At 43.2% G+C, this 13,604-nt stretch overlaps 1 protein-coding gene across 3 annotated transcripts in view; it reads right to left on the bottom strand.

The window, feature by feature from the left end:
- Nucleotides 1–11,322: 11,322 nt before the first annotated feature.
- si:dkey-3d4.3 (actin-fragmin kinase) overlaps nucleotides 11,323–13,604 on the bottom strand; it is a 38,586-nt gene continuing 36,304 nt past the window's right edge. For 2 of the 3 annotated variants that reach the window (XM_062067763.1, XM_062067762.1), the window contains one exon: nucleotides 11,323–13,604. This exon is cut by the window's right edge and continues 552 nt beyond it. In XM_062067763.1, coding sequence (XP_061923747.1) covers nucleotides 13,565–13,604 — 40 coding nt within the window. In that variant the 3' untranslated portion in view covers nucleotides 11,323–13,564. The other variant, XM_062067761.1, reaches the window with a different exon arrangement.

The following is a 13,604-nucleotide window of genomic DNA, read 5'->3' as shown; positions in this document are numbered from 1 at the left end:
TTTATATCAACTTGAAGTTGATATAGAGATTTACTGTAAGCGTTAAATAATTTAAAAAAAATAATAATCTGACTTATTTTTAACATTTTAATGACTGAGACCCTTTATGGTCCCCGGGACCCCTAAAGGTAAAATAAATTAAAAATGCATATATTTTGTTATGGTTTGAAAATGAAAAATATCAAAATGGCCCCCACATGCTTTAATTGTTCTGTGTGCGGCCCTCAGTGGAAAAATTTTGGACACCTCTGGTTTAGGATAAACTTGCGACAATATGAATTGTTTTGTGCTTTCTTCCATAATGTTTAAGTTTGATCATCACGTTGACGCTCACTTGGGGTTGGCATAAATTTACTGCAGACGTCCGCATACAGGTCATTTATTAGTCCCTCCAAGTTTTGGTGTGCTTTATTGTGATTGTTTTGGCCTAAATTGCCAGAATTGATTACAACTTTTTCAGAAAGTTGCAGCAAAAGTTGCAATGTTTGAGGTTTATTATTTTAGGCACATTGAATCTACTTATGATTTTTTTTTTTTTTTATCAACGTTCTAAGTGTTCTTTGAACCCCTTAACCTAAAAAAAGAACAGGATTAAAACAAAAAAAATTGCAAACACTGTATTGCTGTTCTACTCGTTTTATGTAACACAGACTTAAAAGTAGACATTAGATGGCAGTAAAAGAACATACTTAGACCTATATAATAATTATTAGGGGTGTGAATATTTCGGCACCTCACGATTCAATCTCATTCCAATGATTCACTTCAGAATTGATTCAGGACCCAACACTATTTTAAATTCAAACAATTCTGGCAATGTATTATTTGGTATAACAATTCGAATGAACCTTTTCTCAAAACAGATTACAGGCTAGAAAAGCTCCTTCTATTTGCAAGGAGATTGCCTAAAAACATATTTTAAAATATTGAATCTAATCCCCCAAAAATGAAAAACACATTTTTAAAACGATTTTTGAAAAGATGAATTGATATAGAATTGGGATGAAAAAGAACTGCGATTCAGATATGAATCGAGTTTTTGTGCAATCCTAATAGTTAATGATTATTACAGATAAAAGGCTTCCTTATTGTCCGCTGTTTGCTCTGTCGTGCACAAGTTGCAGACATTCTCAGTGTATGTTTTACACTTGAAAAATGTTTTTCCATCTTAAACATTCATTTAGGTTCCAACACATTTACTCTCGCACATTAAGAGAATTTGTGAACTGTTGAGAGCGATCTGCAATGTAAATTTTTGTGAGTAAAAGTGAGACAATGAGATTATCATCATCCATCAACATCTTTAAATGTATCTGCTGCCTCTTTGCTAGGTCAGGATTGCAAATGAAAATTTGCTCTTACCGTAGAATCCGGACTATAATCCGCTAGGTTTGAAACCTGCGGCTTATAAAACGGTGCATTTAATTCATGGATTTTTCTCTGCTCACGGCCTTAAAGTTTGTGTACTCAACAAAGAGTTTTATTTTACACTGTTAAGACACTGAAAAGGTGTGTTACTGTTTGTGCTATTGCGACATCTTTTTGTAAGCTTGCTCACTGCAGGTGCTGCAGTTTGAAAATGTATGTCCTGTTTAGTTCCTTGAACCGGAAGTAAACCCGTGCATAGCATTTCTGCTCGAATGGCTTCTTCATTCACCACTCCAAGCAACATTTTACAATGTAACTAAAACAATTCATACATACTAAACCGTCCCAAGTGTGATGTCTGTCAGAATGTTTCCATGCATTTTCGTCTGTGCTATCGTAATTGTGGGGGCAGGTGTAAGTCAGCGCTGCCTGTAGGAGGAAAAGTCACCGCCGCTGTCCATGTTACTGAGGACGAGCACCAGCGGGCAGGGGCGGGGCATGTGCTGACGGCGAGACACAGCTGGCAGGTGATTAGATTTCACAGGTGTTATGTGTTAATGTAATCATCTGTTATCTTTAACAGTAAGCAGCCGGGAGCAGAGCGGGAGAGAGGATTGGGAGTGACGGCAACGTCACGACATGCTGGAAAACACTTTGAAAAATCTTGTTGAAAACATTACAACTTTGTTAAACCTGCACGCTTGGCTCTTGTGCCGTGTCTACAGTGGAGCTGCTAGGAAGCGACTTCCACAGTAATGTAGTCAAGCTAGCGTTGTTAGCATTAGCAAATATGCGAACACATTTACAAGTGTCTGTGTTAGTATTATTAAGTTAGAATAGCATTCCTATTAAGTATATTATTTAAGTTTCGTAAACTCACTAAAACGTCACCGTGGAGTTATTGAGTCTGTTTACCTGATTAAAGAGCTAGCTTCCGCAGCCATGACGATGACGTCTGTTTTGTTTGAGTGGCCGTTTTACTGCCATGTGAAATGTATCATTTGGAAACAATAAGGTATGTAAATAAACATTAAAGCAATATTTTTGTACTGATATCTGATATCTATAGACCGGTGCAGTTAATATATGTAAATATTTTAATTTCTACTAAAATTTGGTGGGTGCGGCTTAAATACCGGTGCGCTCTATAGCCCCGAAAGTATGGTAATTGTAAAATAAATTTAAAAAAAAAAGGTTAAATATATAAATATGTCACAGTCCCCGCAGTGTCTTGTGTGTCTGTGTTGTTTGTCTGGGTGTGGTCATGTGTGGGCGGAGTTTGGGTTCCTGGCTTCCCAGTCTGGCACACCTGGCGCTGATCAGCCTACTCACCTGCCTGCCATCAGCTAATCACCTCCACTCCACAAAAGCCCTGGCCTCCTCACACGACGCTGCCAGATCGTTTCACAGCTCTCCATGTGGTAACGCTTCTCGCCAGTTCTAGTAGTCTTTTGATGATCTTGTTGATCTTTTGTTTGTGCCTTTGCTCCTGGTATCTTGTTCCTCTGCCTCCAGTGCCTACCTCCTCTAAGCCTGCCTGCCTGCCAGACACCTCCACTCCAGTTGACGACGCCTTTCCCTAATCCCTCATTTGCCCAAATTAAACCCTTTGGACTTTTAATCTGCCTGTTTTGTCTGCTTTTGGGTCCGCCATCTTGTTAAAGCGTGACAGAACGATCTGGCCAGAATGGACCCAGCAGACTTGGAAAAGGTCAAGGAGGTCATCAGCAACCAAAGCCGGCATCTGGGAGATCACCAACAACTCATTCAGACCCTTGTGAAAGAGGTATCCAAGATTACCACTAAACTTGATACCCTCTGTGCTGCTCCACGACAGGCTCCACCAGCAGAACCACTTCAAGCCGATGGCGCCGCCCCTCCCCCAGCACCAGTTGTCCAAGCTGTGGAGCCTCATCTTCCACCTCCGGCAAAATATTCTGGCAACCCCAACACCTGCCGTGAGTTCCTCAACCAAGTTCGTCTCACCTTTAAGGCTCAACCAACCCGCTTTGTCCATGAGGCAGCCAAGATAGCTTTCATTGCCAGCCTTCTTGAGGGGCCTCCACTTAGTTACTTCAACTCCCTGCATGAGATGAATGCTCCGGCAGCTCAGTCCTTTGCTCTCTTCGCCGCTGAGCTCAAGAAGATTTATGATCACCCCATTCGTGGACAACAGGCCGGTCAGCAGCTTTTGAGACTCCAAGGTCGACGTTCTGTGAGAGAGTTCGCCAGCGAGTTTCGTTCCTTGGCCGTGGAGTCTGGTTGGAATGACCAAGCGCTGCTCACCGCCTTCCAGAGTGGGCTCAACTGGACCATTGGCAGGGAGATCGCACTAAGGCAGGAGCTTGATTCCCTAGATGAGGCTATTACCACCGCCATCAAGATTTCAGACCAAATAGCCCAGTGGCAAGGTGAGACTGTTCCCTCCGTGTTGACTACCCCTTTTTCCAACCATAATTTTCTGCCAGATGCACCCCGACATCCTGTACCCCTAGCCCTGCCCTCCTGGTCCCCAGGGGAGGAGCCCATGCAACTACGGCGGACCCGTCTCTCCACTGACGAGCGCCTCCGACGGATTAGGTCGGGGGGGTGCTTCTACTGTGGACAACATGGTCATCTTCGTGCCTCCTGCCCTATTCGGCCTAAAGGAGGCTCACTAGTAGCAGTGGCGGTTCTGGTGAGCCAAACAGTCTCTTCCCCTGAGTCCCGGGATCGCATGCAATTCTCCGCCACTCTTCAATGGCACTCTCAGTCTGTGCTGTTGCTCGCCCTGGTTGACTCAGGGGCAGATGAGAATTTCATCGATTCAGCTGTTGTCTCCCAGGCAGGCATTCCCCTTGAGCTTCTACCCTCTCCTCTGAAAGCCAACGCCCTCACGGGTAGCCTTCTCGCTCGAGTATCCCATCGCACCGTGCCAGTCCACCTCATTGTGTCCGGTAATCATCACGAGCAGATCCAATTCTATGTCATATCCTCACCTCTTGCACCCATCGTTTTTGGCCAACCTTGGTTACGGCTCCACAACCCCCATATCAACTGGACAGCACGTAAGGTAATGAGCTGGAGCTCCTACTGCCTCTCGACATGCCTGCGCTCTGCTCGTTCCCCATCGGAGGGCACCAGCTCCCCTGTCATGTTTGACCCTCCTGATCTGTCGAGAGTTCCTGCTGTTTACCATGATCTCAGAGAGGTATTCAGCAAACAGCGTGCCCTGTCACTTCCACCTCACCGGCCCTATGATTGTGCTATCAACCTGATTTCTGGAGCGCCACTGCCGGCAAGTCGCCTATACAACCTGTCACGTCCTGAGAGAGAGAGCATGGAGAAATATATTCAGAAATCCCTGGCAGCTGGCATTATCCGTCCTTCCTCATCCCCAGTAGGTGCAGGATTCTTCTTTGTCGGTAAGAAGGATGGATCACTCCGCCCCTGTATGGACTATCGTGGATTAAATGACATTACCATAAAAAACAAATATCCATTGCCATTGATTGCATCTGCTTTTGAGCCCCTTCAGGGAGCTACTATTTTCTCCAAGCTAGATCTACGTAATGCATATCATTTGATCCGTATCAGAGCCGGTGATGAGTGGAAAACTGCATTTAAGACCCCACTTGGACATTTTGAGTATCTGGTCATACCCTTTGGGTTAACAAATTCACCAGCATTATTTCAAGCCCTTGTAAACGATGTACTTCGTGACCTTCTAAACCGCTGTGTGTTCGTTTACCTAGATGACATCCTGATCTTCTCCCGCAACAAGGAGGCGCACGTTGAGCATGTCAGGCAGGTGCTTCAACGTCTCCTGGAGAACAGGCTCTACAGCAAAGCTGAAAAATGTGAGTTCCATGTCACCTCTACATCATTCCTGGGACTGATAATTGGGAGTGGCCAGGTGAAAGCAGACCCTGCGAAGGTGCGCACAGTGGAGGAATGGCCTCAACCTACTACGTTGAAGGAGCTCCAGCGATTTTTGGGTTTTGCCAACTTCTACCGCCGTTTCATCAGAAACTACAGCCAGGTAGCTGCACCCCTCACAAGGCTGACGTCCACATCCACTCGATTCACTTGGACTACAGAGGCTGGAGCTGCTTTCAGGGAATTGAAGAGACGTTTCACCACAGCCCCGGTCCTCATTCATCCGGATCGTTCTCGACAATTTATTGTGGAGGTGGACGCCTCAGACTCAGGGGTGGGGGCCGTCCTGTCCCAGCGCTCAGCCGATGACCAAAAACTTCATCCCTGTGCTTTCTTCTCCCACCGCCTGGAACCTGCTGAGCGCAACTACGACGTGGAAAATCGGGAACTGCTCGCTGTCAAGCTCGCCCTGGAGGAGTGGAGGCATTGGCTGGAGGGGGCAGAACACCCGTTCATCGTATGGACAGATCACAAGAACCTCGCCTATATTCAATCGGCCAAACGCCTCAACTCCCGTCAAGCCCGGTGGGCGCTGTTCTTTGGTCGGTTCCGGTTCACCTTAACCTACCGTCCAGGTTCTCGCAACATTAAACCAGATGCCCTCTCACGCCAGTACTCTCCTGAAATTTCTTACAGTCCTGACCCTATCCTTCCCTCCTCCTGTGTGGTGGCGGCGGTGACATGGGAGATCGAATCGCTGGTTCGTAGAGCTCAGCAGACTCAAGCAGACCAAGGTAATTGCCCAGCTAACAGACTTTTTGTACCTGATTCTGTCCGCTCTGATGTCCTCCTTTGGGCCCACACATCTCGCTTTGCATGCCACCCCAGAATCAACCGCACCCTGTCCCTCCTCAAGCGGCACTTCTGGTGGCCTACCATGACCGCAGACACTAGGGCCTTCGTATCTGCCTGCACGGTGTGTGCACGTGGAAAATCTTCTAACCAGCCACCTGCAGGTCTCCTCCGTCCCTTGCCGGTTCCTGGTCACCCATGGTCCCACATCGCCTTGGACTTTGTAACGGGGCTCACTGAGTCTCAAGGCAATACAGTAATACTTACCATCGTGGACATATTTTCTAAGGCAGTTCATTTTGTGGCTCTCCCCAAACTACCCTCAGCCCTTGAAACCGCTGACCTCATGGTGAACCATGTGTTCCGGCTCCATGGCATACCTCTGGACATCGTTTCGGACCGGGGACCCCAATTCATCTCCCAGGTGTGGAAGGCTTTCTGTCATGCCCTTGGAGCCAAAGTAAGCTTGTCATCTGGTTACCATCCCCAGACTAATGGGCAAACAGAACGGGCAAATCAGGACCTGGAGGCTACCCTCAGGTGTGTCGCTGCCAAGAATCCCTCCACCTGGAGCACCCACCTTGCGTGGATCGAATATTCCCACAATTCCCTGTCTTCCGCTGCCACGGGTGTGTCACCGTTTGAAGGTTCTCTGGGTTACCAACCACCACTATTTCCAGCCGAAGAGGCCGACATCGCTGTTCCGTCTGTCCAGAGTCACCTGCGGCGTTGTCGGAAAGTGTGGAGGGATGCGCGGGCTGCCCTGCTCAGCTCAGTGGAACGAAACCGGCGCTTGGCTGACCGCCACCGGACTCCTGCCCCGGAATACCAGGCAGGCCAACATGTGTGGCTGTCCTCTAAAGACCTTCCCTTGAAAACGGATTCCAGGAAGCTGTCACCCCGTTTTGTCGGTCCCTATGAAATCCTTGCCATCGTCAACCCAACTGCTATCAAGCTCAAGTTGCCCCCTCACCTGAAGATCAATCCCGTCTTCCACGTCTCTCAGGTGAAACCAGTTGTGACCAGTCCGCTTTCCCCTCCATATGCCCCCCCCCCCCACCCCCCCACCCCCCCTTGTCATCGATGACCACCCTGCATATACCGTCCGGCGGCTGCTGGACGCACGGCGCTGTGGTCGGGGGTTCCAGTACCTGGTGGACTGGGCAGGCTATGGTCCTGAGGAGCGGTGCTGGATTCCACGACGGTTCATACTGGATCCATCCCTCATCTCGGAATTCCACCGTGACCACCCTGACAAGCCTGGTGGATCGCCTGGGGGCGTTCCGTGAGGGGGAGGTACTGTCACAGTCCCTGCAGTGTCTTGTGTGTCTGTGTTGTTTGTCTGGGTGTGGTCATGTGTGGGCGGAGTTTGGGTTCCTGGCTTCCCAGTCTGGCACACCTGGCGCTGATCAGCCTACTCACCTGCCTGCCATCAGCTAATCACCTCCACTCCACAAAAGCCCTGGCCTCCTCACACGACGCTGCCAGATCGTTTCACAGCTCTCCATGTGGTAACGCTTCTCGCCAGTTCTAGTAGTCTTTTGATGATCTTGTTGATCTTTTGTTTGTGCCTTTGCTCCTGGTATCTTGTTCCTCTGCCTCCAGTGCCTACCTCCTCTAAGCCTGCCTGCCTGCCAGACACCTCCACTCCAGTTGACGACGCCTTTCCCTAATCCCTCATTTGCCCAAATGAAACCCTTTGGACGTTTAATCTGCCTGTTTTGTCTGCTTTTGGGTCCGCCGTCTTGTTAAATCGTGACAAAATACATGTAAGCTGGGAAGTATATGTGTATGTACTACATTACCCTAAAGGTTTAGCGTCGTTGTATACAGGACAGGAAAAAGGTGTGAGCGACATGGGAGGTTGAAAGTTGTGTCGTTTGATCAATAAAGCGTTGATATATTGTTACTGGTTGCTGTTTTTGCTTCAACCTACACAACAACAAAATATTAGTTTTGATTAGATACTTGAAGTGCGAGTGTGAGTGCTGCTCAGAGACAAAAGTGATTAGCCAAAATGTGCGCGGAAGTTATTGGCTTTGGAAGTCGGGAGGCTGCACATACCGTATTTTCCGGACTATAAACCGCCACTTTTTCCCAAGCTTCGAACCCTGCGGCTTTTACAAAGGTGCGGCTAACATATGGATTTTTTTTTTGCTAACGGATCAAATATGGAATGGATTTGGCAAATTAATCAAACAAAATATGAATATGATCCGCTTTAAGAAACTGTCCAAACTCAAGTGTCCTGAACCTTATTAAAAAGGAAAATATCTTACTCATCTCATAAAGGATGAATAAAGACATCAGACTTTTCTGTTTTTTTTGATCAGCTGTTTTATTGCCAAGTTACAGACACCATTTGAAACAAAAATTAAAAATGTTTTTTCTAAATATCTTATTTCAAAACATACCAAAATATATCTAAGGCTTATAGTCCGATGGGGCTAATATATGGAAAAATATATTTTTCTTCTAAAATTCAGTGGGTGCAACTTGTAGTCTGGAAAATACGGTAATTGGTTGAATTTGCTTAAATTGGCGCAATCGCAACATCGCAAATTCCTGAGCACTCTTCCTAAATTTGTTCCTTAACTGTCTTGGATACAGCAAGTAGTCGGTCGTGTTTACTAATCCAACGCTTACCGTCGTATCCAACTTTAACATGCGAGTTCGTCATGGCAACCTGCATATTGTGAACACATTTGTTGTTCCCCTTAAAGGCCTACTGAAACCCACTACTACCGACCACGCAGTCTGATAGTTTATATATCATTGATGAAATCTTAACATTGCAACACATGCCAATACGGCCGGGTTAACTTATAAAGTGCAATTTTAAATTTCTCGCTAAACTTCTGGTTGAAAATTCCTTTGGAGGATGACGTATGCGTGTGACGTAGCCAGTTTAACAGGGGTATGGCTCCCCCATTGAAGCCAATACGAAATAGCTCTGTTTTCATCTCATTATTCCACAGTATTCTGGACATCTGTGTTGGTGAATCTGTTGCAATTTGTTCATTGCATTATGGAGAAAGAAGCTGAGCAAGAAAAGAAGAAAGTTGTCAGTGCGAAGCGGAGTATTTTGCGAGGGAAGTCAGCAACACAACACAGTCGGTGTTTCATTTTTTACATTCCCGAAAGATGCAGTCAAGATCGAAGAACTCGTACAACAGAGACTCTTACCAGGAGGACTTTGATTTGGATACACAGACGCAGACGCGATACCGTGAGTACGCAGCTGCGCTTCCAAACATTTGATCGCTTGCTATAACTAGCTCGAGCTAGTAGCTAGGAGCTAGGAGCTAGCATAACAAACACCTAGGTGTTTGTTATGCGGGATTAATTTGTGGCATATTAAATATAAGCCTGGTTGTGTTGTGGCTAATAGAGTATATATATGTCTTGTGTTTATTTACTGTTGTAGTCATTCCGAGCTGAATATCAGGTCCCACCCGCACGCTTCCAAACATTTGATCGCTTGCTCGTACGTGCGTGTCACGTACGTAACTTTGGTTAAATATATAAGCTTTATGAACCTTGGGTTAGGTCAGGGGTCACCAACCTTTTTGAAACCAAGGGCTACTTCTTGGGTACTGATTAATGCGAAGGGCTACCAGTTAGATACACACTTAAATAAATTGCCAGAAGTAGCCAATTTGCTCAATTTACCTTTAACTCTGTTATTATTAATAATTAATGATATTTATCTTTGTGGAAACACTGATCATCTTAATGATTTCTCACAATAAATATATATAGAAACAGATAAATATCAATATGCAACACTTTATTTTTATATTTTCTCTAAATGCACATTTTTCAAATTGAACATTTTCAAATGATCACTTCTAAGACAGTCTTGTGAAATCACAATATCCCATTTTAACTAGCTAGCCACTAACATTTTTTAACAAATCATGAATTACTTTGCACCATGTTTGTACAAATAATAACTCATGTAAAATACAAAAGTAAACTCTCAAATTTTTAAATCATGTCACACTTTGAACTGGACACCAAATCTGTTATCTGTTTCTTTGTCAGTTAGTGGGAAGCCTGGCATTGCATGCTGTTAACTAGTGTGTTGTACTCTGGTGTGTAACTTGACACTGCAACTCTGAGTGAGTCTTGCAGATGTGCATCAGTGAGGCGTGTTCTGTGTTTGTTCTTGATGAAGTTCATGTCAGAAAAGGCTGATTCACAAAAATAAGATTTTTCCTCATTGTTTGCGGAACCTTCTTAATCTTTTGGACATATTTTCACAGCAATCTGGCCTTAAGCTTAATTATGATAAATGTAAAATGTTAAGGATCGGAAATCTAAAGGGAACGTCCTTTCGAATGGAATGCAAAGTGCCTGTTTTGTGGACAGATGGACCAGTTAACATACTTGGTGTTGTTGTCCCAGAAAATCTGGAAGATCTAGGCTCAGTAAAATATGATAATCGACTAAGAAAGCTGGACAAAATTATGCAATTATGGAAAGGGAAATCCCTAACCTTGTATGGTAAAATGTCTATTGCCAACTCGTTAATTATTCCTCAATTTATGTATTTGTTTTTGTCATTACCAGCTCCATCACAAAACTTTTTTAAGATTTATGAGCGGAGGGTCTTCGATTTTGTCTGGAACGGCAAACCAGAAAAGATTAAAAGAAAGGTTTTGTACAAAGAGTATGAATATGGGGCCTGAAACTTCTCAACCTTGAAGCTATGTGTCTGTCTTTAAAAGCATCAATTGTTCCAAAGATGTATTTAAACATTGAGTGGTACACAAATGTCCTGTTGGACAAAAAACATGTACTGTATCAAAATAAATTGTATCCTTTTTTACAAGTGATCCCCTCCCAGAGAGTCTGCTGGGAAACATGGCGGGGTTCATAAAGGAAACAATCCACTCATAGTGGTGTTTTCAATTTTATGTGCCAGAAAAAGGAGACGATATTTTGCAGCAGTTAATATGGATGAACTCTAATATTGTAATAGATGGAAAGCCTTTCTTTTGGAAAAATATGTTTGAAAGAGGAATCATTCTTGTCAATGATATTATCAATGAGAATGGTAAAATTATGAAGTATGATGAATTTAGAGCTATGTATGGTGATGCTTGCTCAAGCTTTTCATTTTTATCAACTAACTGGAGTAATTGGGAAAAGATGGAAACAAATAATTAATTATGGAACTACTAAATTATTAGTTTGTAAACCTCTAATAAGAAATTCTAGTTGGCAAAAAGGAACTAAAATAAATAGAAAAATATATAATTTTTATTTAATAAAGAAATCTTTGAAGGCTGCCTCATACAACACAAATGGAAAATGGGAGGACTTTTTTGACTGCCCGTTGCCATGGGATGCCATATTCAAACTAATCTATAAAACCACTATCGATGTGCAAAATCGTTATTTTCAAATTAAAATTATTTATAACTTCTTACCCACAGGGAAAATGTTAAAATTATGGAATATGACAGAGTCAGATGATTGCCGATTTTGTTGTCAGGAGCCTGAATCCACCCTACATTTTTTTTGGTATTGTCATATTGTGTCTTTGTTTTGGGTGGAAGTTGAAAAAATGTGTTTAAGGATTGGTTTGTTTATGAAGCTTAATGTGGTTTCTGTTATTTTAGGAGAGTTCATTGACAATCATGATTTAGTCAATTTAATTATAGTACTCGGTAAAATGTTTATTTTTAAGGCCAAAAACAGATATTCACTTAGTATTACTTTCTTTAAAACATTTATTCAGTATTTTGTAACTTTAGAAAGTTACATGGTTGAAAACGATAATGATGCCAAAAAACATTAAAAAAAAGATGAGAAGTCCTCAAAGGCTTATTTTGAAAGTATAATTATGTTTATAGATTATATATCTGTTGTTGTGTTCCCTAATTTGAGTGACCTGGACATAATCTGGACTGTACATAAATGCTTATTTTGAAAATGTAATTTTGTTTATAAATGATATGCAATCTGTTGTGTTCCCTAATTTTTTTCTGTGTACATGAATGAAGGTGTGTGTTGCTGAGTCCGACTTGGACATTATCTGGACTGGGCCTGGTTTAAAAAACCCTTTAAACAAATCTAATTTCATTGACAACCTGGTCTGTTGAAGATAAGGCCCTTTTTTAAAATAAATAAAAAACATTTTCTTGGATAAAAAAGAAAGTAAAACAATATAAAAATAATTACATAAAAAATAGTAATTAAGGAAAATGTTAGTGGACCAGCAGCCTATACAATCATGTGTGCTTCAGGGACTGTGTCCCTTGCAGATGTGTTGTCTATGTTGTGGGAACCAGAATATTGGTAGCAGAAAGAAATAACCCCTTTTGTGTGAGTGGGTGTGGATGAGTGTGCATGGGGGAGGTTGTTTGGGTTGATGCACTGATTGAAAGTGTATCTTGTGTTTTTTCTATGTAGATTTGATTTAAAAAAAAAAAAAAAAAAAAAAAATTTTTTTTTTTTTTTTTTTTAGAACAGGCCCGCGGGCGACTCATCTGGTCCTTACGGGCGACCTGGTGCCCGCGGGCACCGCGTTGGTGACCCCTGGGTTAGGTGAACGGTCCTTTGGGCTGAGTGAGTGTGTGTGTTGTGCAGGTGTTTGAATTGTATTGGCGGGTTATATAGACGGGATCCCGTCCATATAACCCGCTCGAGCTATAACTAGCTCGAGCTGGTAGCTAGGAGCTAGGAGCTAGCATAACAAACACCTAGGTGTTTTTATGCTGGATTAATTTGTGGCATATTAAATATAAGCCTGGTTGTGTTGTGGCTAATAGAGTATATATATGTCTTGTGTTTATTTACTGTTGTAGTCATTCCCAGCTGAATATCAGGTCGCCCCCGGCTCTCACAGCATCTTCCCTATCTGAATCGCTTCCACTCCCCACTAGTCCTTCACTTGCACTTTCCTCATCCACAAATCTTTCATCCTCGCTCAAATTAATGGGGGAATCGTCGCTTTCTCGGTCCGAATCTCTCTCACTTCTGGCGGCCATCATTGTAAACAATAGGGAACTTTGCGGATATGTTCAATTGACTACGTCACGCTACTTTCGGTAGGGGCAAGCCTTTTTTTATCAGATACCAAAAGTTGTGGTCTTTATCGTCGTTGTTCTATACTAAATCCTTTCAGCAAAAATATGGCAATAACTCGAAATGATCAAGTGTGACACATAGAATAGATCTGCTATCCCCGTTTAAATAAAAAAAATTCATTTCAGTAGGCCTTTAAGTGGTTGTTAGTTGAACTCTATTAGCATAAAAGTGTCTTACTTACCTCCCAAAAGGTAAGTTCTGCATGGCTGTGTAAGAGTGACCATTTATTCACATGCAATCCTAACATCATGATGTGTAAAAAATGTAAATAACGTAGGTATATTAAGTGTTTATATATCATGTATGTGTTGGCATTAAAAAGGTGTCATGGCACTGTGAACACTGTTCTTCTCAGAATAAGGGTATCCTGGTTTCAAGAGTGCTGTCAAGTGTCTCCCAGAGTCATCTGCCACACAGAAATGGGT

The sequence above is a fragment of the Entelurus aequoreus genome, linkage group LG13, assembly GCF_033978785.1.
Source record: "Entelurus aequoreus isolate RoL-2023_Sb linkage group LG13, RoL_Eaeq_v1.1, whole genome shotgun sequence".
NCBI lineage: Eukaryota > Metazoa > Chordata > Actinopteri > Syngnathiformes > Syngnathidae > Entelurus > Entelurus aequoreus.
This window is presented reverse-complemented; position numbering and strand designations above follow the sequence as displayed.